At 36.2% G+C, this 25,339-nt stretch overlaps 2 protein-coding genes and 1 long non-coding RNA gene across 4 annotated transcripts in view; 1 reads left to right on the forward strand and 2 right to left on the reverse strand.

The window, feature by feature from the left end:
• Positions 1 to 143: 143 nt before the first annotated feature.
• LOC135156582 (uncharacterized) lies at positions 144 to 5,421 on the reverse strand. Its single transcript, XR_010295646.1, has 3 exons — positions 4,893 to 5,421; positions 3,923 to 4,013; positions 144 to 3,343 (listed from the first exon to the last, which is right to left on the reverse strand). It is a non-coding gene; the product is annotated as an uncharacterized LOC135156582 (long non-coding RNA).
• Positions 5,422 to 6,799: 1,378 nt separating this feature from the next.
• Positions 6,800 to 10,206, forward strand: LOC129283848 (BEN domain-containing protein 5-like). The gene is made up of 5 exons (XM_054919456.2): positions 6,800 to 6,948; positions 7,611 to 7,947; positions 8,279 to 8,403; positions 9,343 to 9,556; positions 9,969 to 10,206. Exons 1-5 carry the CDS (start codon positions 6,871 to 6,873, stop codon positions 10,112 to 10,114), a joined length of 900 nt encoding a protein of 299 aa, XP_054775431.2. The 5' UTR covers positions 6,800 to 6,870; the 3' UTR covers positions 10,115 to 10,206.
• A 2,601-nt stretch (positions 10,207 to 12,807) lies between these two features.
• Positions 12,808 to 25,339, reverse strand: part of LOC129276797 (TPR repeat-containing protein DDB_G0287407-like) — a 31,372-nt gene continuing 18,840 nt past the window's right edge. The window contains exons 13-20 of one of the 2 annotated variants that reach the window (XM_064109129.1): positions 24,861 to 25,048; positions 24,024 to 24,202; positions 23,111 to 23,418; positions 20,024 to 20,152; positions 19,543 to 19,655; positions 17,845 to 17,977; positions 16,959 to 17,075; positions 12,808 to 15,284 (exon numbers count right to left, since the gene is read on the reverse strand). In XM_064109129.1, coding sequence (XP_063965199.1) covers positions 15,036 to 15,284; positions 16,959 to 17,075; positions 17,845 to 17,977; positions 19,543 to 19,655; positions 20,024 to 20,152; positions 23,111 to 23,418; positions 24,024 to 24,202; positions 24,861 to 25,048 — 1,416 coding nt within the window. In that variant the 3' untranslated portion in view covers positions 12,808 to 15,035. The remainder of the gene's footprint in view (positions 15,285 to 16,958; positions 17,076 to 17,844; positions 17,978 to 19,542; positions 19,656 to 20,023; positions 20,153 to 23,110; positions 23,419 to 24,023; positions 24,203 to 24,860; positions 25,049 to 25,339) is intronic. The other variant, XM_064109130.1, reaches the window with a different exon arrangement.

Here is a 25,339-nt window from a genome sequence, read left to right on the forward strand (position 1 = left end):
AGTTTTCCTCTTGGTCCTATAGATTTATATACGTCCAGAAATATCACATTTTCCTATTGATTTCTATAGCTCTTGTAAGTTTCCTATAGGTCTCATACTCTCATACATGCCAAGTCTTACATATTAGGCGTGGAAAAACAGTTATGGTTATCTAATTTTATTTCTTAAATGATTATGGTTTATATCACCAGTTAGTATCTCGTTTTACATAGGCTCACTAAGGATAGTTTTTCTTAAAGAGAAAAAGATTGAAATCTATTCAACCACAAATAATGTTGCAAGAGTACCAAGACTTATAACTAAACAAGGTTTCACCTGCTCGATACTTCAGTTGGATGCTCAAATAATGTCCGCAGACAAGCGCACCAGACGCTATCACATTGACACAAAGCACACCTTAATTGCCTATTTCAGTTCCATTGTTCATCAAGGTGTAAAACATGTAAAAGAAGAATCCCGTTGCTACTTGACCTAATGTAATTAAGCAACCAAACATCGAGATCAATTCTAGATTCAGGTGTATCAGATAATTTTAACATTCAAAGGACAATATTAAGTATTATAACATGTAGCCTCAATTCTTGCTTCTATTTTGAAAGAAATACAAATTGAAAATATAACACAAGTTATCTTTCTCTTAAAAATCCAATTTCAGACAGGTTTAGCAGCTTTAGCATTAATGTACACATGTGAGGCAGAGAAACATTTAATTGGCATGACAAAAATATGACTATCAAAGTGCCCAATTCAATCGATCAGTTAAGGGCTACATAATTAGGAAACTCAGCAATGTAATGTATCCCATCAGCATTCATTGATATACAATTACCAACAGCATCTTTTGCCTGAAAAGCAGTTAATGATTCGGCATAGTTAGTACAGATTTTCACATGACCAAGTTCAGATTCAGATTTACGATCAAAAAATGGTGGTTCGTCTTCTAAAATAAGCAACTTCACTATCATAAAACATTGATCATTTGATGACAAAATCTTTACCAATTTACCAACCCTGCCCTCTGAAAATGTGACTAGTCTGTTATTTCTTTTCATAGTCTCTGTCCTGTATTCAGATGTACAAAAGAGGAAGCCATTCATTTTAAGCCTGGTAAATGAAACAACTGACTGATTTTCATCGAGGAAATGACCAATGTCAGCAAGCGCCTCCCTTTCTGGATCCGAACACTGCACAGAACGACCAGAGCCTACAAGCTGGATATGATCTACATGTACATGTAAATCATTTAAGTTACTTTTTAGGTTTAGCATTTTTGATGTGAAAATTTTGACCCGGGGTGAAATAAAATGATGATCAATGAATAAGGGCAAAGTCTGCAATGTCAGAAATTTTCTCATTACCTGCATTATGAATCCTTTACTCCCCTGCAATTGACGTTTTATTTTCCAGTTAGCCGACTCAAATGGAAAACAAGAATGGGTCCACAATGGACCCCAGGAATAAACACTCTTGGCAAGGTGAGTTAATTGGTGTACATTAAATGTCATTGCGTTTGTCCCATAAAGCAATTGAAAGCGACATACGAATGAAAATAAAAGTACATCACTTTGCTTTATGTCTGCCAATGATATGGACTTTTGTAGAAGAAGGAAGGAAGCCTTTACAAGAACAATGAAATGCTGTAAGAATTCTTCTGGTAGGATTCCATTTAAACAAATCACACCATAGAAAAGCAACCAGGAGTACCATTCAGAAGCTTTCCAATATTTTCGTACAGAAATCGGTCTTGGAGCTCTTGCAACATTACTTGGTGGTTGAATAGACTTCAATCTTTTGTCTATAAGAGAGACCATCCTTGGTGAGCCTATGTAAAATGGGCTGCTAGCTGGTGATGCAAACCATAATTCTGAGAGTTGTCTTACAACACCCAACAACAAACAGTGCATGAAATCCGGAGGGAAGCCCCAACAAATTGGAAAATTGGACAGATTTATCAAAGCACTTGGGCCTTTGATACCCCTTATTGTTCTTCCTTCATTAATTGCCCTTGTCATATCTTCAAGTACTTCGCTATCTGTTCTATCATTGTAATCACAGACATCAAATGGGTACTTAATTACTCTGTCAACAATTTTACCAGGGTGATAGCAAAGACCACATCCAAAATACCCATTAAATTTCATAGTGTTTTGCATTGCAGCTCTTGCTGGTGCATCAGCACAACAACACAGCCCAAAAAGTTTACTGTGGATACGTGATCCTTCATTCATCCAAAAGATTCCTTCTTCTGCTAGCTTGTTGGCTTCGGTTGCAAACTCCTGAAGAAATATTTCCATTTTTGGTTCCTTATCTCCAAACCAAACACCAGCAAGGATTAAGTTTTTGAATCTCAATCGTGGTGGTAATTCATTTATCATAATGAATATTGGCCATATTGAGAACTTAGAGGATTTGAATACTGGCAACCCATCTGAGTTAAAACAATATGAGAAATTATGTTTATTGCTGAGGGGTTGCCCATCTTCCATCATAGTTTTATAAACACTCCCATCGTAGATATCTTCGGTATTGTCCCTTTTCATCTTAGATCTACTATCACGATAAAATAAATGTGGATTTATATCTCTTCGCTGAAAGAGGGATTTTACTTGGGAGCATAGATTTGCTGTCACAAAAAAGTTTCCTTTACTAAGGTCAGACACGATACAGGCCTTGTTACAGTGTGGACATGATAAATTATCATCTGATACACCTGAATATGAGCGCACAAATGCATAGCAGTATAAACAATAAAAGTGGAAACGGAGTTGTATTACATTGTTACAAAAAATAAGTTTCATTATAGACTTGACTGATTTGAATACATGCTTGCCTATGAGAATGTTCATTAGTTCCAGTAGATCACCTACTGCCAACGCCGACAGGCAATGTTTCATAACAAACGACAATATAAGTATCAATGCTTCTGCCTTTGAAACTTTTGACCCTTCAAACAGAGAGTCATTCAAAGTATCATCAATCATGATGGATTCATCATTATTGTTACTATCGCTGTTCTCGTCACTGCTACCTTGATTAATTCCCATATCAACTTCCTCTTCTGCATCCCACCATTCCTCAATGTCAGTTTCATCATCACTGTTATTAAGAGATGCTGATCTATCAGGATAAATGTCGTCAACTGTATCCTCAACGTCAAAATTTCTATCATCTAGAAAGTCACTGAATACATCTTGATGGTCAATATCTTGTGAAATGGAAGTTACAGAGCCATTCAAATCACCAGCATCACCTTCATCTTGTATGTCATCTATAGCAACTAAGTTATCATGTCTGTTCTCTCCATTTAGAGTGCTTATCACACTTTTATCTTCTCCACAAACATCTGAAATTGAAAAAGATTTAACATGAACATATTCATAGAAATATTTCATTAATGCTGGTCTTGCTAGATGACACTGATATTGAAATACATGTACACATCCATTTTCATTTTCATCTTGGATTTGAATAAATATGCAATCAGCTTTCAATCCTTGTCTCTATTACAAAAGGGAAAATGAAGGAAACTGTAACACTGAATGGGGTCCAATCATAATGAAATTATTGTTTATTTTTTACTATGCAAACATGTAACTTCACCAATAAAATAAGATTTAATGCTTGAAATAAAAAAACAAATGTAAATTGCAAAACAATGTGCCACTTTCTTTCCTGGAAATCTAGAATGGCCTTCTGTAGGAGTACGACAAATTTATTCGTTGTGGGGATAAATCATAAATACAAAGAAGGCTTCTGCAAATAAATGGGGGAAAATTGGCCCCAAAATCAGGCAAATTTAGGAGTGGCTTAGAAAAATTGAAGCTCCTCCTTGGTCATGTCGGATGTCTGGAAAACATCAATGCAGGCCTACATGGTTTCCCTTCTTTGAGAATTATGAATTATGAAGTTTTATTTCACAAACCTGGATAGTCAACGTCAGAAGCAATCATTTCTGCCATAGAAGACAACAAATCAGAATCGGCAACAGACGCTTCTGTGTTTTGGCAGTCATCCTGTACAAAAGTAACAAGAAGACAAAGATGCATCTGCATTATTAACCAAAAATATTTCATTTGAAATAGGACATAGACTAAATAGAGAGTGGAGGGAGGGGGCATGTGCACACACACACACACCCAAGTGGCTGAACCACTGGCCATAATAGCATCCTAGGTAACAAATAAAACTAAGGAAAAAATTATTAAAGGATAATAATTTAGCTTTCAATTGATGCTCATACAAATTTCATTCAAATCTACATCAGAATTCATTTTGTTAATATTAAAGTTTTTCCTATTAGGCTAGGCCTAAAGGGGAAGTTCACCCTGAAGAAAAGTTTGTGGTAAAAATATAAGAAAAATAAAATATATATATATTGAAGGTTTGAGAAAAATGTGTTAAACCAAACACGAAAGGGATGGTCCAGCTAGACTGGAGATATTTATTTCTCAATAAATATAGTACAATTCACAGAGCAAAGTGCTGAAAATTTGATAAAAATTGAATAGTAAAGTCATTAAATTCTAAAGATTTGCATTATAGTATACCCAATTGTTGTGTGTCCGGACGATCAATTTTTAGGAAGTCATTTGAAAAAATTTACAGTCGAAGTTTCATCAATTTTTAGTACAAATTGTAGGAAATATTATAGAGAACAAAATAGAAGATGATTACAGCTATCAAATTAATATTTTTAGGGTAATCAACAAAAAAGAAGGCTTCAAAAATATAAAGTGTCCGGACACCCGACCCCCCCCCCCCCCCCCCCCCAATCATACCGAATACGTCTTAGGAAAAAACTATATGGCTAAAATAATGTGCCTGTAGATCTACTACTAGAGTCTACATAGACTAATATTTAGGGTTTAACGTGGGAGAAAGACTTTACTTACCGATTCTGAACTTGAAGTACAAATAATCGTCCTTGGTCTTGATCTTTTCCTCCTCACATGTCTCGTTTTGCTCCTGCCCGATATACGGTTGTCCATGTTAATCAACTCTTCACTGGAAGTGGAAGTAAATTCGCCATTTCTAGCGGGAGACCTAAGGCGCTCTTGCTGCTCCACGGAGACTTCTTCATCCTCAGAGTTTGCATGTTGGCTGCTGCCGCAAGTGAGGTCGGAAGGGGTTGATTTGTTAGCTCTTTTCTTTCTCCACAAAGTCATGGTTGGAACAGCAGCAGTGCTATTTGGTTCGAGGTATAACTTGAACCTCTTCTTAGATTGTTTACATTCCATTCCGGGATAGGCTGACCAGTGCGGAAGATATGCTAACGACAATATTAATACCGAAAGGCGAATGTTATCAATCAGTACACCTGTCTCCTCTCTCTCTCTCTCCCCCCTCTGGATTGTTTGTAGGGAGAGCACGTGCGGCGCGCTAGCTTAGCTCTGTATCATGCATTATATAACTATGCTCTGTACCTTTTTTTCGCGCGCGAAATAATTTCTGGCATAGACAATGTTTCACACGGCTCCCCTCACGTTTAGGCCTACACTTTTCTACAAATGTATAATTATTGATATAAAAAATATAGCCACAATATTTTTTTCCTAAAAAGTCAATTTATTTGTTTTATTTACATTATATTAAATCATAAAATGAATCTCAATTATACCAAACCGGCAATACCTCGATTCAATCCACCGTCATGTGTACCGCATCCATCTGCTGATGCATATTTTGCTGATGCAGCATGGAGCTACTAAATAAGCTAGCGCGGGCTTTTTTGCAAGCGCAGCAACGGACGGGTGTACATGTATAATTTTCCAACCGTTCGGCGGCCGGCTTTGTTATGTAACCCTGAACCAATCATGCACAATCGAATCTCACCCATTCACTTTTCAGTTGGTTTCACTCAAAGTGTTAAACGCCATATCGATCGTGTTCAGAGTTGGTCTATACTCTATTAGAGTTGGTAACTTTTGCAGTGATTTTGTTTTTCTTTTGCCTTTACTTATCATCTATACGCGACCGCTAAAGTTTCGCTAAACTTTAACTATATTTGCATTTGTCAAAAATATCGTGATCCTTGCCAAGATGGTTACATTCAACTTTGCCTACGTTCGTTATCGGGATGACCAAGAGACGGCGATTGTTAACGTGAAGGACATAAGCAAGTTTGACCAAGCAACTCATGAGCCCTCCCGTTGCTACTGGGTTTTATGGAGTAAAAAGAAGGAAAATGACACTGGCAGTGGTGATGACGAAAAAATGGAAATCGACGACGATGAAAACAGACCACGCTACTACAAAGCACAAATACTGCTGCTCGGAGGTGAGCTAAATTTATAATGTCCGATCCAACTGTTAAAGTTTAAAAATTCAAATGAGACTACTTGAGAAAGTTGAGATGGCTTATTGAACTGAAAATAAAATATTGAAAAAATATCAATATAGATCGGGATATAGATTGATATAGTGAGTTATAAGCTAGCTAACTACATTGACTACAATCACTGTTTTTTCATGATAATGTTAGTGTCGTTGATACTCTGAAGTTGCTGTCTAATAATTTGCAATTTATTTAATGTAATATTGCTAGCTCGTTTAATATTTGTCGCTTTTATACCAAATCCATTAAAACAATTATTTTGCACTAGATCTAGACCTACTTAATTTTTCTTGAGGAGAGGGTTATACATGTACGTTAAAGAGTTAAATTATGATTAACAAGTTACAAGACTAGTCCCCTATATTGGACTAAAATTTGATTTGTTTTACTACTACTAGGTCAACTATAATGTGGCATTTTAAATTCTAGAATGACATCATAAATTCATTTCAGAAACTGAAGAAGAGTTGACTGAAAGGATCGCAAATGGGCCTAGACTTAAAATTCCAAAAGTAATCGATTCTAGTATCGAATCTATGACAGAGTCAGAGGATGATGACTGTCCAGGTCCATCTCAACAGAAGAGGAAGCTGGAGGAAGAACAACATCTTAATGTAAAGTTATATATATGTTTTGTCTCTTTCCTTTATCTGTTTTCAATTGCTGCAGCATACATCATGCATCAGTATAATTAATTTATCGTTCAGTTTACTTGTTTCATAAATTTTGTTCAACTTGAAATTGATATTCATGTTATATAATTGAATTACATCTGTTAAGCCATGAAGGATTAGGGATGTACATAAAATTAATAGTTTTATTCATGCTGTTCAAGTAAACGTCATGCTATTCTTAATAAATTGGAAAATATACACATAGAATTATATATATATATTTAGAGGATGTCTTACTTGAAGAAGATAGGGATCAACACAGAAAGGCAGTGATTTTGAATAGAGAAAGGTCTTAAGTTTGTGCTTGCTTTGGATGTTGACCACAACCAGGAGAAGATAATCCGGACACAAAATATGCTATTAGCAGAGTATTGTTGTTGCTGCTCCTTTTGATAGGATTAACTTGAAGGCTTAAACAAAGGAAAGTAATTTCCTGAGGCTCTATTCTGAAACCTCAAAGGATATATCTTATTACTGCTGAAAAGAAGTAATTTTAAGAGTGGGAAAGTATTTGAATTGAGGGAAGTTACTAAAAAGTTCTATACCTGAATACAGTGATATTTATGAGGGTCTATACTTTTATTCATTTTCTTTGCATACAGAAAGAAAAGACTATCACAGCAAAGAAAAGTAAAGATGCTGCCTTGAAAAATATCATGGCTAAAAAGATTAACGAGAGGAGCAACTCCTCGTCATTTGCCTCAAGTATGAGTACAAGTAAGACTACAAAAACGGCTGTAGTAAAAAAGACGAACACAACGACCACCACTCCTGTCATCCCTTCCAATTCTTCCAATTCTTCCTGTGCAAACTGTAAGATTCAGTCTTCAAAACTAAAAAAACTGACTGAAAAAAACGAATCCCTCGAGGAAGAGGTGGCCCGTCTATCTGAATTAAACAGGAGGCTCCAAGTTGAGGTCTTGGACAAGTTTAATACAGGTAACTATACTCATGTTCATATTATATTAATATTGTCCACAATGCAGGCCATAATTAAAGCAGGAAAAATGCTATAAAATTTCAATGCTCATTAAAAAAAACATATTCATAGACCCTTCATGAGTGCTGAAGATACATAATTGGTCATATTATTGGAGAAAACAAATGTTTCAAATTAAGATTTTTCATTGTCTAAGCTCCATGTCCAGTCAATTCGGGTCACTAGTCTTAGCTTTATCTTCAATCGATTTTGTTTTGGTTCTTTTATTTCGGGTCACTATAGTTTTTCTCTTCAATTGATTTTTGTTTGTTCTTATTTTGTTAATATCAGTGACTGGAATAAGCACAGCTACGACTGGAAGAACTTCCCAGACGGGCCAGACCCCAGGCATTTCAGCTGCAGATGATCCAGCTAGGAAAGATTCAGAAGTCAAATATATGGCTCAAGACGGACAGGTAGGCCAATAAGCTTACTCTCTGAATTCTTCACATCATAATCGATTACATTGGGGGGGGGTTCAAAATCATAATTTGAAAATAATATTGAGATTTTTTTGATTTACCCTCACTACTATCTTATGATTATTTTTTTTTTCTGAACAATTTAGATTAATAATATTTAAATTTGTCTACTAGATCCAACTATGCTGTCTGATAACCTCATAACCATTTGACAAATCAAACTAATCAGCTCATGTTGATATTATAAATTGCTTCTGTGATTTGGACCCCCTTTTTTATTTATGAATTATTGTTAAGATTGTCACCTTGCATGTTTTCCAGGTTACAAATAAATGCTCTGCATGACTACACAACCTAGGCTGACCTGATAATGGAAATTCCCTCAGCAATTACTTGGCAATGTTTTACCAAGTATTCTTGATTGAAAATAATAATTTCCATGGATGATAGCAAAGTCGGGGAAACAAAAGACTGAAAATTGTATGAAAATCATAACAAAGTGGTACATGTTAATGTTTTTATTTAATTCATTAAGCAGTTTTGAATACGTCCTCATGAATATTCAATGCAAAGGCTGATTATAATGTCTTATCTCCACTAATAACTTTTTATTTCATCATATGAAATTAAATGAACATGAATTTAATGTTTGTCCCTCAAGAATTAAAAAAGAATATGAAATAAGTACAATGTATTAGAATATCTATTCTGCTACAAGGAATGTTCACATCTTAGGATAATTCTGATTTCGTATTAACATAATATATAAGGATTAAAAGAAAGTTGGGATATGAAATTATCATCCAATTTCTTACGGATATTCATGAGAGGGTTTTTTTTTAGTCTGGAGTACCCCTTTAATACATGTATATTAAGATGTGCAATGTAAATTGACATGCATAATCTATTTTAATACATATATCCCCCTTTCAGGTTTCCTTGGGGGAAGGAATAAAAATCCCGAAGGAAAAGTTCGATACAATTGCTAGTGAGACTCGCAATTCTTTAGTCGTCAAGAACATGGCCGTCGCCATATGGGGGACAGAGACTTTGAGGAATCGATCAGTCACTGGAAAGGCAAGCAATCGGTTCAAGGAAAGGCAGCCTCTTCCAGCTCTAGAACCTGCAAAGGTCAAGGCTCTGAAAGGTAGTCTTATAGTAACATACACGTACAATGCATTATTTTATCTCGATACTTACAACAGGAATGCCTAGACAAATTTTTCAAATTATAGTTTAGGTTTTGGTACATATGATTAAGAGCTTATATCGCCTGTACTTCTTGTACACGTAGCAAAATCAACTTTTGTAATTGTCTATCAGTAATGTAGCATGTATGTCATAGCGTACCTTCATCCACTTCAAATTGCCATTTCTTAATTACATGCTTGTAGGCTTGTAGCTCAAATAGTAATATAATGTAAATGTACTTTTCAATGAAAATTAAAATTTTTATGGTGTGCTTCCTTTTATAATATCTTCTTTTTTGCATCTCTGAATTTTATTTATTTGTATTTCTTATTTTTTGTTTGTTTGTTTCTATGAATCCTATATTTTAGATTTCTTCGAATATCATCTGGGGAAGCAGCCCCTTCAACCTGCAGAAAAACACAAAGAAATGAAGGAATTCTCAAGGTACCTAAGGGAAAAAATTCAAGACCTGAAACCGAAAAAATTGGCTCCGACGGTTGCTGAAGATCAGTAATATTCTTTTTCCCCCTCTAACTTGAAATACCCCCACCCATCTAACACCCTGTTCATTTAATTGACATGACATATTAGAACCCATTTTTATATTATCAGCCAAATGGTCACTTAACTGTTATAATAATAATAATAATAATAATAATAATGTAACTTGTAAAGTGCCATCATCAGACACATCAATTTCTACCTCCTGTAAGAAAAGTATTTGTATTCATCATCTTGCCTAAAAAAAACTGGAATTAGTAGAATTTACATGATACATTGTGAAGGTGTTCGCATTTAATGCCGTAACTATACATTTTTAAGAACACAGTTGGTAACTCTTTTTTCGTTGACAAGCTTTAATCAAACCCACAACTGTATTTTAATTTCTTTGTTGTATTTTTTTCACTTTGTGCTGGAAGTCTGCCACATACACAGCGTTTGAGGGTGTGACACTATCACTTTGTGCTGGAAGTCTGCCACATACGCAGCGTTTGAAGGTGTGACACTATCACTTTGTGCTGGAAGTCTGCCACATACGCAGCGTTTGAAGGTGTGACACTATCACTTTGTGCTGGAAGTCTGCCACATACGCAGCGTTTGAAGGTGTGACACTATCACTTTGTGCTGGAAGTCTGCCACATACGCAGCGTTTGAAGGTGTGACACTATCACTTTGTGCTGGAAGTCTGCCACATACGCAGTGTTTGAAGGTGTGACACTATCACTTTGTGCTGGAAGTCTGCCACATACGCAGCGTTTGAAGGTGTGACACTATCACTTTATGCTGGAAGTCTGCCACATACGCAGTGTTTGATGAACAATTTGCATAATAATTCTATTGAAATAGGTGTTGAAATTAGTTGTTATTGCTGACCAGGACTCTAATAATATCGTAAATGTTTGAAATGTAAAGTGGAGTCCTGTTTTCGTACTCTCGAGAGTGCTCAAGGCGCTATTAGAAAGTTAAGAAGAAAATAGAAAGGTTTTTAGCTGACATTTAACAGAATCAACAGAGCTGCAGGTTTTTATGTTTTCAGGAAGGCTATTCCAAAAAGTGGGACATGCGTAAGCAAAGTTATCAGAAGTTTGTTTTGATATCATATATTTGTGAAAATCAGAGAAACATATTGAAGAAGGTTAGATGAGAAATATGTCAAAGAAAAAAACAGTAATTTTAATTTTCATTTTGTGACAGATGGGCAGCTCCTTCATTATTTTTGGTGGATATAAATTACCAATATTTTCATTTTCTCAATAATTGGAAATTTATTATATATGTAGGTTGTGGACGGGGATGTGAATTTATCATCAGACACATCAATTTCTACCTTCTGTAAGAAAAGTATTTGTATTCATCATCATTCCTCACAAAAACTGGAATGAGTAGAATTTACATAACATGATACATTGCGAAGGTGCTCGCATTTAATGCCGTAACTTTACCTTTTTAAGAAATCATACAGTTGGTAACTCTTTATTCTTTGACAAGCTTTAATCAAACCCACACCTGTATTTTAATTTCTTTGTTATATTTTTTTCTTCACCAAAACATACTTATCGTTAGAGTAGACATATATTTTAAAGCAGTAGATATGTAAACAAATTACTGAAAATGGTACCAAGTTATGATATATACATTAAAAACCTATACTTCTTCTGATAAGAAGGCTCTGCTAATTATAAAATGATTTGCTTACGTGAACTCATTTATTTATTTGTAAAAGATCTGTATTTTAATTATCCCAATTCAATGCCTCAAACTAAACTATTATTCCGTATGTATTTTGTGTTTAGTTTTAGTTTTTTAGTTTATTTTTTAATCTTATTGAGTATGAATATCATGGTCTGTATTTCAGTCGAAGTTCTTAAATCAATCGGACAAACTTACCAAAAAACTTGACTCCTGTATTCTAAAAAAACGTGTTTTGGGCAAATTTCTTTCAGCTCATATACCAAAGTTTTATGTGTGCTAAAAGTAAAAATATTTTTGTTTAACTACATTTTTTGTGCATTCATCATGATGAAGAGCACATCATTTACATTGTATTAGGAGTAGGGATGAAAAGGTGATTTTTTAAAAATATTTTTGTATATTATAATGTATTTCATGAAATGGAATTCATGTGCACTATATACCAAGCATCAGCCTACATTATTGGTGAAATTCATACAAAACACTTGAAAATTTGTAAAGCTATACAACCATATTGAAGTTAGTATATTCATTTCAATGTGGTTGTATAGCTTGACAAATTCTCAAATGTTCTATATCAATTTCACCAATAATGTGCATGTATGCTGATGCTTGGTATAGTGCACAACAATTCTTTATGTATTGTATGGATGCTGATGTTCTGAAATTATCATAAGTACTATGTTTGGCACTGTTCTTGTGATCAAAGCTTACTGTTACTGCCAATTGAAGTGTACTGTATGCCAATACTTAATTTTTATCTTTTCTATACCTAGCATATATTGTACTATGTCGTGTGCGATAAAACTTCATACCCTGGAAATGGTGTAAAGAATCGCAAGAGCAAATCTGACCAATCAAAAAACCTTGTTTGATATAACCTACATTATGCTATATAAAGAAGATAAAAATACGCTGCATTGAAATGCACCACATTCAAATGATATATGCAATAATTACTGACCTATTTGAATTCGTAATATTGAAACGTCGCTTTATATTTTATTTTTTTTTAACTTACTTAATGCATAATGCCTACATTAATCAACATGGACATAAACTTAAAAATGGAACGTTAATACTTACACTGTATGTAAGGATTTATTGATTTGTCAAACTTCTTATCATTTGCTAAACTTCCAAGTGGTAAAGACTTTCCTACTATATTTAAAATGTTTGAATTATATTGCTAACTTTTTGTGCTTGCAGCTTCATGTGATTTTCACTTTATGAAGGCAACCTGGGAAAACATGATATATTTTACAAATTGGAAATCTTTGTTAGCATTGCATTGCTGATTTGTGATTCAGTGAATAAAATCACCCATGAAATGAGCTCTAGAGACTTTCAGACATTGAATTATTTCATTTGAATATTTCCAAATTACCATTGACTATCTTTTCCAGAAAAGGTGTTTGCAACAAGGATATTCTTAATGCTGATCAGTACCATTAGCTGCAGGCATATCGTTATCACTTTCATGAACGTTCACATATATTTCTGATAAAAATGCATTAAGGCTATTTAAAAGTATGTGACTGAACCAACATACCATTATAGTACTGAATCTAGGAAACACAGTGATAGAGTTGAATTATGAGAAATTCTAGATATCTAAACATTTTTTATTCAGTTTTCATTGATTTCCGCCTCTTCAGACGCTTCATGAAGTCAGTTACGATATGAACTACATGCATCTACCCCATAGAGCCCGTTCCCTCCCCAGATATTTGTCCCATATAGATACCAATATGATTTCCCTTGGTCCTATAATGACACACACATCATTTCGTATTGGTCCTATAGACACCCATAGCATTTTCTATTGGTCCTACAGACACCCATAGCATTTTCTATTGGTCCTATAGACACCCATAGCATTTTCTATTCATCCTGTAGACACCCATAGCATTTTCAATTGGTCCTATCTATTATAGACGCCCATATCATTTCCTATTGGTCCTATAGACACCCATAGCATTTTCTATTGGTCCTATAGACACCCATAGCATTTTCTATTGGGCCAATAGACACCCATAGCATTTTCTATTGGTCCTACAGACACCCATAGCATTTTCTATTGGTCCTATAGACACCCATAGCATTTTCTATTGGTCCTACAGACACCCATAGCATTTTCTATTGGTCCTACAGACACCCATAGCATTTTCTATTGGTCCTATAGACACCCATAGCATTTTCTATTGGTCCTACAGACACCCATAGCATTTTCTATTGGGCCAATAGACACCCATAGCATTTTCTATTGGTACTACAGACACCCATAGCATTTTCTATTGGGCCAATAGACACCCATAGCATTTTCTATTGGTCCTACAGACACCCATAGCATTTTCTATTGGGCCAATAGACACCCATAGGCATAGCATTTATAGTGGTCCTATAGGCACCCATAGCATTTCCTATTGGTACTATAAAGATCTATGGGATTTTCTATCAGTCCCATATAGACTTCCTTACGTCCTTTTGTATCATTTTTCCTATAGACATCATAGAAGTCAATGGGTTTCCTATATACCATTTCCATATAGAACCCCGTAGGCTTATAGGTGTCTATGGGTCCTATAGAAAACTCAGCCTATAGGAATTTCGACCTGGGTCTCCCAGGTTTGTTGTGCGATCTCCCAGGTTTGTTGATTGATCCCATGCACTTTGAATAACCATAATCCCCCGGTCCTTACCCGGTGCTTGGCCGTCCATACCAGGCCAGCAGCGCCTCTGTTTTGCCTTCCCCGATGTCCGCTCCGCAAAGAAAAGTTGCACTAAATGTCACAAAAGCTCATGATTGGATCAAAACAATGCTGAATTATGCCGCTTTAGAGCTAGAATTATGATCGGAAAAAACAATTTCATCGCTAAAATGTTAATTAAAACCATTCACAAATGGGGAAGAAGGAAGTGACTTTTTGATTTATGGAGTGTGCTGCGCGAATTTAAGAACCCGCGAAAATGTTTTGAAGCCGCCAAGCGCGAAAAATTAATCCCGCCAAAAAACAGCGTTTACAGTATTAATGAAGATACAGAGGGTTTATAGCGGTCTCGCCGTCCCGCTACGGCACCGGGATCAATTTGAAAACCAGCATTAATACATGTACCATATCATACGGAATTACATATTTGATACTTGTTTCCTTTTGCCATGGTAGGGCAGAATTTGTTATATCGGAGCAAGAAAGCCCTTAGAAAACATTTTTGCGCACCACATTGGAGCAGGTACTCCCTTATGCAATGTCCTTAAGCTTGATGCTAAGGGCATTTTTGCGTGCATGTGATGCACAAAAATGTGGTGTTAAGGACCTTCTTGCACCGACACGATGAATTGTTACCTCTTTGAACATCTGGATTGAGGATTCAATGTGTTTCTTAGATTCATCGTAGGCTTCAGCAGGCAAGAGTGTGTTATCACCTCCACATTCCATCCATGTATTCAGAGAGAAAGCCAGCCTCATCAATGTGTTTGCTAATTTGAACTGATGAGAGAAAGAGAGAGAGAGAGGTAAAAGAAAAGACAATAACATATAATGTATGTCATGATAATGAGTTATTTCATGAATATGTACAATTACCTGTAGTTACTTCTACCTTATTTACTTTCCTCCTTCTCCCTCTTCTCATTATCCTCTTCCTCTAATTCATTATCCATTCCATTTGGCAAACCACAGGAAATACAAAAATATTATGTCATGGAACAATTTAGAATGATTGATAAAAATAGTGATCAGATCTAACTCTTTATTTACAACTTCAGTAGACTCTGCTTAAGACAACCTTTCATAAGACAAATATCTCCTAATTCATGGCATTTTGGTAGGCCAGAAACTGCAAAAATTATATTTTTTACATCTTCAAAGTCAAAATTTGCTTGTAAGTCAACCAGGGGCCTGTTTCATAAAACTTGTTATAATAACAAATTTGCAATAACACATAAATGCTACTGAAATCCTTCAATCTGATTGGCTGATAGTAAACTTGTTATAACAAGTGGAGCGCCTCTGGCAGTCTGGCATGCATTACGCGATTCAATATAGTAGCAGTGCTAACTTTGAAAACAACTATCAAATAATCATTCACAAAAATCACAATCCATATAATAATATACTATGTTCATTGACCCTAAGTGACTTTTGATCTTGATTAAGGACTTGTGCAATATGATCAATAATATTTTGATTAACCCTATGTCCACATTTCATGAACTCAACAATTACCCCCAACATGGCCAAAGTTCATTGAGCTTAAATGACCTTTTATTTTGGTCATGTGACTTGAAACTTGCACAAGATGTTGAGTGATACTTGATTACGAGACAAAAGTTTTTCTGAAATGGAATCCAGGGGCGGTATTCTGAACATTTTCTTTTCTCCATATTTTATCTTTTCTCAGAGATATGACAAAATCGGTATTCTGGTGGATATCAAAACTTTTGTCACAAAAATTGTCATTAATTTTGTCTCTTCTCTTTAGCGCGCACCAAAAATATGCGGCTTTAAATACGCGTAATCCTTTTATACAAGCAAAAGATATGACAAAAGTTATGACAGGGGGTAGCAGTCATAAATTTTGTCATATCTTTTAGTACCAAATATCTCAATACCCTGCCGACTGAATGTCAAGGATATAATGATATTATTTAGATTAGATTGTGGTATTAATTTCACTCATCATCCATGACAATTTTCAAAATTATTTTGTCATGCTACATTTAGTTAGGCCCTACATATTAATTCCTCCTTTTTTTCTCTGTTTTCCTTCTTTTTCTACTTCTCTTCTAACATCCTTCACACCTCCCTGTCTCTCTTTGTAATTAAGTGCATCAATATATGCGTAGTTGCGCGATGCAAGCAACTGTATTGGGGATACGCCCTACCTGCCACGGGGCCTTCCCATTGGCTAGAAGTGCTCCCACTGGGAACTAACGATGATTTTGATTGGTTTACTTCCGAAAAGATGGGCAGGAACTTAGAGAGATATGACAGGGAAAAGACAATGTTCAGAATACCGATTTGTGACAATCATAGCGGTGTCACATCTCGGAGATAAATGACAAAATTTATGACAAAAGTTATGACAGTGTTCCAGAATACCACCCCAGGTTTCTGAGGTCCCTGGGGATTTGACTTGTGTAGATTCTCCTATACACATACCTTATGAGAAGGTCCTTCTAACGTTTCTCTGATTGCGACAGCTTTCCTGCAGTAGTCTATGGCTGGTCTCAGATCAGAAATCTGTTCTCTTGTGATGAAATCATGAAGCTTAGCAATCTATCAGGGTTAAAAAAAACCCACAAACAATCAAATGTTGAATTCTTCAAATTTCATATCCCCTAACTGAATACAATCCATTTAACATGAGCTAATCATATTACATAGTCAAAATTGGCAACACAATGAAAATAAAAAAGTATTCTTTTAAAATGCACATTGGCAACTATTCGGTAAAACACTTCTTTAATCATTAATTTTGATTCATGTTATATCCCTTTTATATATATACATGTATATAGTTTTAAAATGTGAAAATTAAGAGAAAAATTAATGAGTGTTGCAAGTTTGAGTAGCAAAATACGATTGATTTTGATCTTGTGAAAGCTGGGTACCTCTATGAATTCACAAAGGTGGTTTTTAAAACCATTGGTTGAACCCATGGTTTATGCAGATTTCATGTATAAATTATGCTTTTACCGCATATTTTAAACAAATGTGCAATGCTGATGCATGCTTTTGTCACAATGTGCTAAAATGACACCTATTGCCATAGTTGTGTACACTAATTCATTCATGAATCCCCCGTTTTGAAGAGTGGAATAATTAATTCAAAACAAGGGACTCATAGATACAATAGCATACTTAACCATGGCAACAGGCGTCAATTTGGTGCACTGTGACAAAAGCTTGCATCAGCATTTTACATTTTTCTGATGTACGTGTTGAATTAAGCGTAACTTATACAGGAAATATGCATACCAATGGTTTTCAAAACAACCTTTGTTAATTCGGGCCTACGGGTTAAAAGAAGAAAGAGTTACCTTACCTCATCAAAGAGTTCACCACAGAGATCATAGATCTCCACCAATCTCTCTGGTTGAGAATCTAATTCATCAGTCTCTATCGTTAGGACCTTATTGATGATACCCTGCGCTGCTTTGTATTGACCAGCTTGCGTCCTGTATCACACAACACATGAAATAATATAGGATTCAATAATATAATATAGGATTTGTATAGCGCACGTATCCACCTTACTAGGTGCTCAAGGCGCTCTGATATTACCCCGGCTAAGCTAGTCTACCGATTCTGGTGCGCACAGCTTTTTGAGGAATTACTTCCTGCCGGTAACCATCACCTCACCTGGGTCGAGTGCAGCACAGTGTGGATAAATTTCTTGCTGAAGGAAAACACGCCATGGCTAGGATTCAAACCCACGACCCTTTGTTTGAAAGGCGAGAGTCAGAACCACCAGACCAGGACGCACCCAAGATATACGTTCAAGTCTTCTTTTATTTATTCATTTATCAATTTTTTTATATAGCGTAGTAGCATCATAATCATCATTATCATCAATCCAAAGTTTTCAATCCTGGTTTGTCCTTGTGAAGGGGTTGGCCGGATTCACTTCATACTTGCAGCAATCGCCTTTTACACCCTCCTTCAACCTTGCCAGGGGGCCGTTTCATAAAGCTGTTCGTAAGTTAAGAGCAACTGGTGAAACTTTCTTACGCGCTTAACCATTGCCAATGAATATACCATTTACCACAAGAAAGGATCACCAGTCGTTCTTAAAGTCGCTCTTAACTTACAAACAGCTTTATGAAACACCCACCTGATCCAGTGAATCCTTCATCCTCACCCCAGCCCTCCTCCTTCTCCCCTTGCCTCCACAATGTCTTCTTTGGCCATCCCCCTCCTCCTTCTCATCTTGCCTCCACACAATGTCTTCTTTGGCCATCCCCCTCCTCCTGGAACCACCAACCTTAAACTCAGTAGTTCAGGGTTCCAAGCTTTTGAAGAAAACAAAATTCCCTGATTTTTCCCTGATAGAGTTTAAAATTCCCTGATAATCATTCAAACTCATTCCCAGTTTCGCATGTTTTCTAAGTTGTTGCAGTGAATTACATGTATTTTCAGTATAAAAACAATAATGTAAAACTAATTAGTACCACCATAACCAGTCATTCAATGGATGTTGTTTTGATATGCAACAAAATATAACAGAGTCTGACTGACTACCATGCTTTCAACTTTTGGGCTGATGAAAATTCGCTGATTTTCCCCTCATTTGAGGCATTTTCCCCTGATTTGAGGTACATGTATTTTTTTATCAAATTCCCTGATTTTTCCCTGACTGGAAAAAAGTAAAACAATTTTTCCTGATGGGCCGGGAACCCTGTAGTTTTAATACATTGTTTTACAGGAAGGTTTTGTCTTGGAGCAATGATGTGAAGGAGTAATTTTTAGAGTTAAACTTAGATTCCAGCTGACCTTTGACATCAAATCATTTATATTGCAAATTGCTGAAGGGTCTAATGAACAACTGGAACATGTTATTAGATGCTAAGTTAGTAACATGGAGATATATCATTTAGCACAATAAAGAAAGGGACATGAGTCGTGCGTTAAGACATCGTAACCTTCAAACAGCTTTATGAAGCCACCGCCCCAGGGGGAGGGGGGGGGGGGAATGATGAATTGCATGAAAGGATTGTAAGGTGAATAGCTTAATAGTACTTACAGAATGTGTGCAAGACAGCTAAGCTTATCAGCAGTATTCTTATGATCATCACCTGTCATAGCTTCACTCATCTCTGTGAATTTAGAAGCCATTGTGTCATATTTCTCATCCATCTACACAAAACAATCAGAGAAGATATACATGTAGGTTAAATCTTCAAATAAGTCAGGCTTACATTTGTAAAATATACTTAGTACTTAATGCAAAATCTTGTATTTCACTGTTATCATAGTTATAGCTTGGTAAAAAAACAAATTCTATGCTCACATCATCATATTCTTATCATTTCACAAAATAATCAATTTTTTGACAACTTATTTTGCAAAAGGATCTGTGTTTTACTTCAATAGTGAATGAGTTAACATCTGGCATTGCATAAAAGTGTAGTTGGAGGCAACATAGGGTTAACTAAACTATTTTTATGAGAATACCAACTATGGTCTTTATAGACAGGTGGTCCCTTTATTTTATTGGACCTTACCTTTCTCCAGTAAGAGAGAAGCTGTGAGCTGTAGTCTTCATCATACAGACCCTCAATCATATCCCAATCACAGATGCACTCTGTCAAACGCTTCTTGTCTCCAAGCTTGATCAACTGGTATGGGTATTCCTGGAAAGAAACAAAAATAATTTCACAACAATGAGGTTTTTAATAATTCAGGTGCTTTCAGAGGGATGCAAGCAGTAACAATCATGTAGAGGATGGGGGATGTCTCCCCCCACCCCCCACCCCAAATTTAGAAAATTGTACAGCAGTCTATTGAAGAGGGTCATCTTGTGCCCCTCTGCCACTGACAAAAATATCCCCGGAATCCACATTACTGCTATGACAGGCAATGTATCTTGGTTATGAACTTGGTAAAAATAAAAGGTTTATAATATCAATTTGACATTTCTTTTTTTTTTCAAATTCCCTGTTTGTTACAAATTTGATGCTAATGTACTGATAGAAAATTTCCAAGCTCATTTTCTACTAAAGATTATTTTTGAGGTTTCAAAATTATATTTTGCTAAGGTATACCATTAAATGTAGATTATTTGATAGGAAGAAAGAAAACTGGTTGATATATCATTTTAAAGCTTAAAATGTACTTTTTCAAGTTCAATGAAACTCTCAAAATTCATTTTTGGCAACTATTGCTTGTTTTGGGGTGTAGTCAGGCAGCATATGTCATTTACTTCGACAAATTGGCTAAGTTTGATATTTCACTTTTATGTGATTGGTGACATCACAAGAAACAACTTACAACTTGGTAATAAATTTGTAATGGTCATCTTGACCATGTTAGTGGTCAAAATGGGGTCAATAGGGGTCAATTTTTTAAATTGCCCCGATTCTGTCGAGTGACACATCAAATTGTTTGTCTTGTTATATTGAACAAGAACGTGTACACAACTATATACTCTTGACCTCCCGTCAAAAAGTTATGACCGGAAATGTCAAAGGTCAACAAACTTTCGTTAAATGGCAAATTACACTGAAGGTGTGAAGAAAGCTAATTTTTCCGTGTTTTTATGCATGAGTGTACTTTTTTATTTTCGATTTTGATAAGTCCATCGTCAGAAGTCCTTATCCAGAAGATATAAAGGGTCAAGACAAGGTCAGGGAAAGGTCAAAAGGTCAACAAACTTTCATTGGAAGCCAAAATACACGTCTAAGAGCGGTTAGAAGTTTAGAAGTCTTATTTTTCGTGAGTTCTTTATTTTGAAAAGTCTCCATCTAAGAAGACATTATATATGAAGGGGTCAAATGTGCTTATTTAGGAACAAAATAGATAAACAGAGATAGACGTCGAATACATTCAGTGTGGTATCATGGTATTGCAGGAATACCTTGAAACGACTTGACAAACCCTATTTGCCCTTAAAAGTTGTACATCTTCATGATGTTATAAGTGCAACCAGTTCTTTCCGAGTTTCTTCATTTAGGAATACAATTCAAGTTCAATTCATTTTTAATTTACTAGTCTTTGATATGTAAAGATACATTTAATCCATTTGCTTTGTACATAATATTTTAATCAACAGAAAGTATTGTAATGTATTGGGGGTATATAATGTGCACTATATGTTAATAACAGACACATCGATTGATCAGTGCTCCCAGCTCCCAAGAAAGATGACTAACGTCTTATTTGGATTAACTTACGAATAAGATAATGAAGTTAGGATTGAGGATAATGATAAGTTGGACTCCAATTGCTCCTTAATTAATTCTAATGTGTGACGGTTATGTTATTTCTGAGTTTTGACAAAGAAGCAACATCGTGCAAGCATGCTCATTGTAGTCAGTCATGGGTGTCCATCATGCTGATGTGATATATTCTGACCATTACTCGATCTCTGGAGCCAAGAAGGACTACACATTCCTGATTATGTGCTGCCATTAACACGGCTTGTACTATTTTATCAAGTGTGTGTTTTTCCAGAGCATACAACGTGAAACTAAACGTAATACCAGTTCTCACGATAGTGATGTGCATAGATTAGATGCAGATTTTGTTTTTGTTCTTGTTTTATTCCTACTTGATTAACTACCTGGATGTTACGAGAAAGAATAGTCACATTATGTCATTGAAGTAAACCACGGCCATACCGCAGAGGGAAGGTGGTCAGCTGCCCCCAGAAATTGTGAAGACTTGCATTTTTACTGAAAAATAAATATAATTGACCAAAGGTATGCACAAAATCCTTAAATTTCACTATACAAAATGCAAAAAGGCCCCAATGATAAGCTCAGAACACCACATGCACCAGAAATGTGTAGTCCTTCTTGGCTCCAGAGATCGAGTAATGGTCAGAATATATCACATCACCATAATGGACACCCATGACTGACTACAATGAGCATGCTTGCACGATGTTGCTTCTTTGTCAGAAATAATATTAGAATTAATTGAGGAGCAATATTTTTATTGGAGCCCAACTTATCATCCTCAATCCTAACCTCATTATCTTATTAGCAAGATAATCCAAACAAAATAAAGAACCCACGAAAAATAAGACTTCTAAACTTCTAACCGCTTTTAGACGTGTATTTTGGCTTCCAATGAAAGTTTGTTGACCTTTTGACCTTTCCCTGACCTTATCTTGACCCTTTATATCTTCTGGATAAGGATTTCTGACGATGGACTTATCAAAATCGAAAATAAAAAAGTACACACATGCATAAAAACACGGAAAAATTTCTTCACACCTTCAGTGTAATTTGCCATTTAACGAAAGATCGTTGACCTTTGACATTTCCGGTCATAACTTTTTAACGGGAGGTCAAGAGTATATAGTTGTGTACAAGTTTTTGTTCAATATAACAAGACAAACAATTTGATGTGTCACTCGACAGAATCGGGGCAATTAAAAAAAATGACCCCTATTGACCCCATTTTGACCACTAACATGGTCAATATGACCATTAGAAATTTGTCACCAAGTTGTAAGTTGTTCCTTGTGATGTCACCAATCACATAAAAGTGAAAAATCAGACGTAGCTAATTTGTCGAAGTAGCCAGTAAATCATGACATATGCTGCCTGACTAGTGGCTGGTCACATTTGTATTTATCGACTAACCTCCACTTTCCTCTCAATATTGGAGACATTTTCAAAGTAATCAGCAAGCTTAGTGTTCCACCATCTTAGCAGGGTTTCATTCATTGCTGCACCACCATCTTCATCCTCCTCCCCTTCCCCAGCCAGCCGGGCATTGAAATACTTCTTCCTGATGGCCTTGCTCAGGGAGCGGTGATAGAAGTCGAGACGTCCTTCCCCGCTATCACCGAAAGGTCGCAGGAAAGGTCGTAGGGCACGGTAAACCTTGGCCCACTTGACGGCAGGTAGGGGTTGGAGCTTGGTGGATTTCTCCTTCTTTTCACTTGCACCTAGATATTTCAAATGACAACGATAAAGGGAAGGCTGAAAAATGTTGACAGGGGGATTGATGGAAAGGGGATTAGAGGAAGAGAAAGATGGATAATTCAAAAAAAGAAAAACTCAAAATGGACAGTCTGTCAAAAAAGAAAATCTAGAAGAGAGAGAAATAAGAGAACTGGGAGCAGTCCTCAAAGAGAAGGCTAGGAGTCCAGGACTGTGGCATTGGTAAAGCAATGTGGCCCAGTGGATTAGTCTCTGGACTTTGAAACAGAAGGTCGTGGGTTCGAGTCCAAGCCATAGCGTAATTTCCCTCAGAAGAAAGTGATACACATTTTCATTCATTCCCTGAAATGATTGTGAAATGAAAAAAGGCTTGCCAAGTAATAATTTCTTGCCAAGTAATAATTTCTTGCCAAGGTAATAATAATGTAAAATTCCTTTGGAAGAGCAAAGAGATGTGAGATGATAGCATGACATGTGCTTTACAAGAACTGATTATTCTTCTTACTATTATCCCAATCCCATCCAAATTTTGCTTTTCCCTGATGAAAATCATGATTAAAACTGATAAATACTGAAAATGTAAAACATAAAGATGTCTCATTTTACAAACCCTTTTCTTTGTTGTTCTCTCCATCATCTGAAGGCATGAGGTTATCTTCATCTCCAAGAATGGCCAAGAGTTCAGCTTCCAGGAGACCAGATGAGGAGCATTCTAGAAGACAAAGGGTCGCTACCATCAGACTCCCTCCACTCTCGTCTTCAAATCTCTCCAGGACTTGAGCCAGGAGCCTTGAGGAACGATGAAGACAAGAAATAATAACTACCTGTGTTCCTACAGAAGAAACCAGCTTATCATTTCTTCCAGGAGAGCCTTTCATCAAATATTTGTTGTCGGATAAGCTATCAGATTCGACAACTTATCACTCTTCTTTGTCCGACAAACTCAGAATTAATAAACATTTTTCACAAAAGACATTTACAGCGCTTGGTCGCCTGAAATGGGACGCTTTTTAATGCTGTTCTTGGATCAGAGTGCTTAGCTGGCCATGTTGAGAGTGACCTACTCCACCCCTACCCCTCCAGGATGCCACAAAGAAAAGTTGTGGAAACAGTGATGCCCACACTCATTCCAAGGCTCAAGTGAGACAAGAATCAGACCAAACTGAATCATCACGGTATTCAAATCTGCCTATCATAAATCAAATACAAGAATCTACTTCATCATGATTTAAGATTCAAAATAACTTATAAAGGGACTTTGCCAAAAGCATCTCTTCCCCGTAGGAAACCTGTAAGAAGCTTTTGATTCTATTTCTCACATTTCAACATAGACAAAACAATGGGGAAAATGCGGGAGAGCTGCTATGAAAAGATGCATAGTGCCTTTGTAGTAGGATTGCTGCTAAACAAACATGGTACAGATTTTTGACAAGGTTCCTAAGCTTACTCTAGGAGACCATCTGCTAGGGTGTTGATCTTGTCTGTGACCTTGGCGAAGACACCGTAGACTCTGAGCTCTTCACAAGCGATGGACAACCAGAGAGGATTCTGGGATGCTTCCTTGCTGAGAAGGCTTATCATCTGTTCTTCATCAAGACGCTTGTTGAACTTCCCAAGGATCTCAGAGACAATCTCCTGTTAAAAGATAAACATTTGAGTATTAATAATAATAATAATTGGCATTTATATAGCGCCATCTATCTAGAAATATTCTATTCCGAGGGGCGTTGTAATTATTATTACCCCGGCTTTAGCTCGAGCTGCCTTTCAGCGCTCAAGCATTCAAGGAATTAATCCTGCCGGGTACCCATTTACCTCACCTGAAGGAAATTACGCCATGGCTGGAATTAAAAACCCACGACCCTCTGTTTCAAAGTCAGAAAACTTATCCACTGGGCCACAACGCTCCGCAATTGAAACACCATT

The sequence above is a fragment of the Lytechinus pictus genome, chromosome 14, assembly GCF_037042905.1.
Source record: "Lytechinus pictus isolate F3 Inbred chromosome 14, Lp3.0, whole genome shotgun sequence".
Lineage (NCBI taxonomy): Eukaryota > Metazoa > Echinodermata > Echinoidea > Temnopleuroida > Toxopneustidae > Lytechinus > Lytechinus pictus.

Coding starts and splice junctions, on each gene's coding strand:
- LOC129283848 (XM_054919456.2), top strand. CDS start 6,871: ATGACAGAGTCAGAGGATGATGACTGTCCAGGTCCATCTCAACAGAAG. Junction 6,949..7,610: donor AGGAAGAACAACATCTTAAT/GTAAAGTTATAT, acceptor CTTTGCATACAG/AAAGAAAAGACTATCACAGC. Junction 9,557..9,968: donor AAAGGTCAAGGCTCTGAAAG/GTAGTCTTATAG, acceptor CCTATATTTTAG/ATTTCTTCGAATATCATCTG.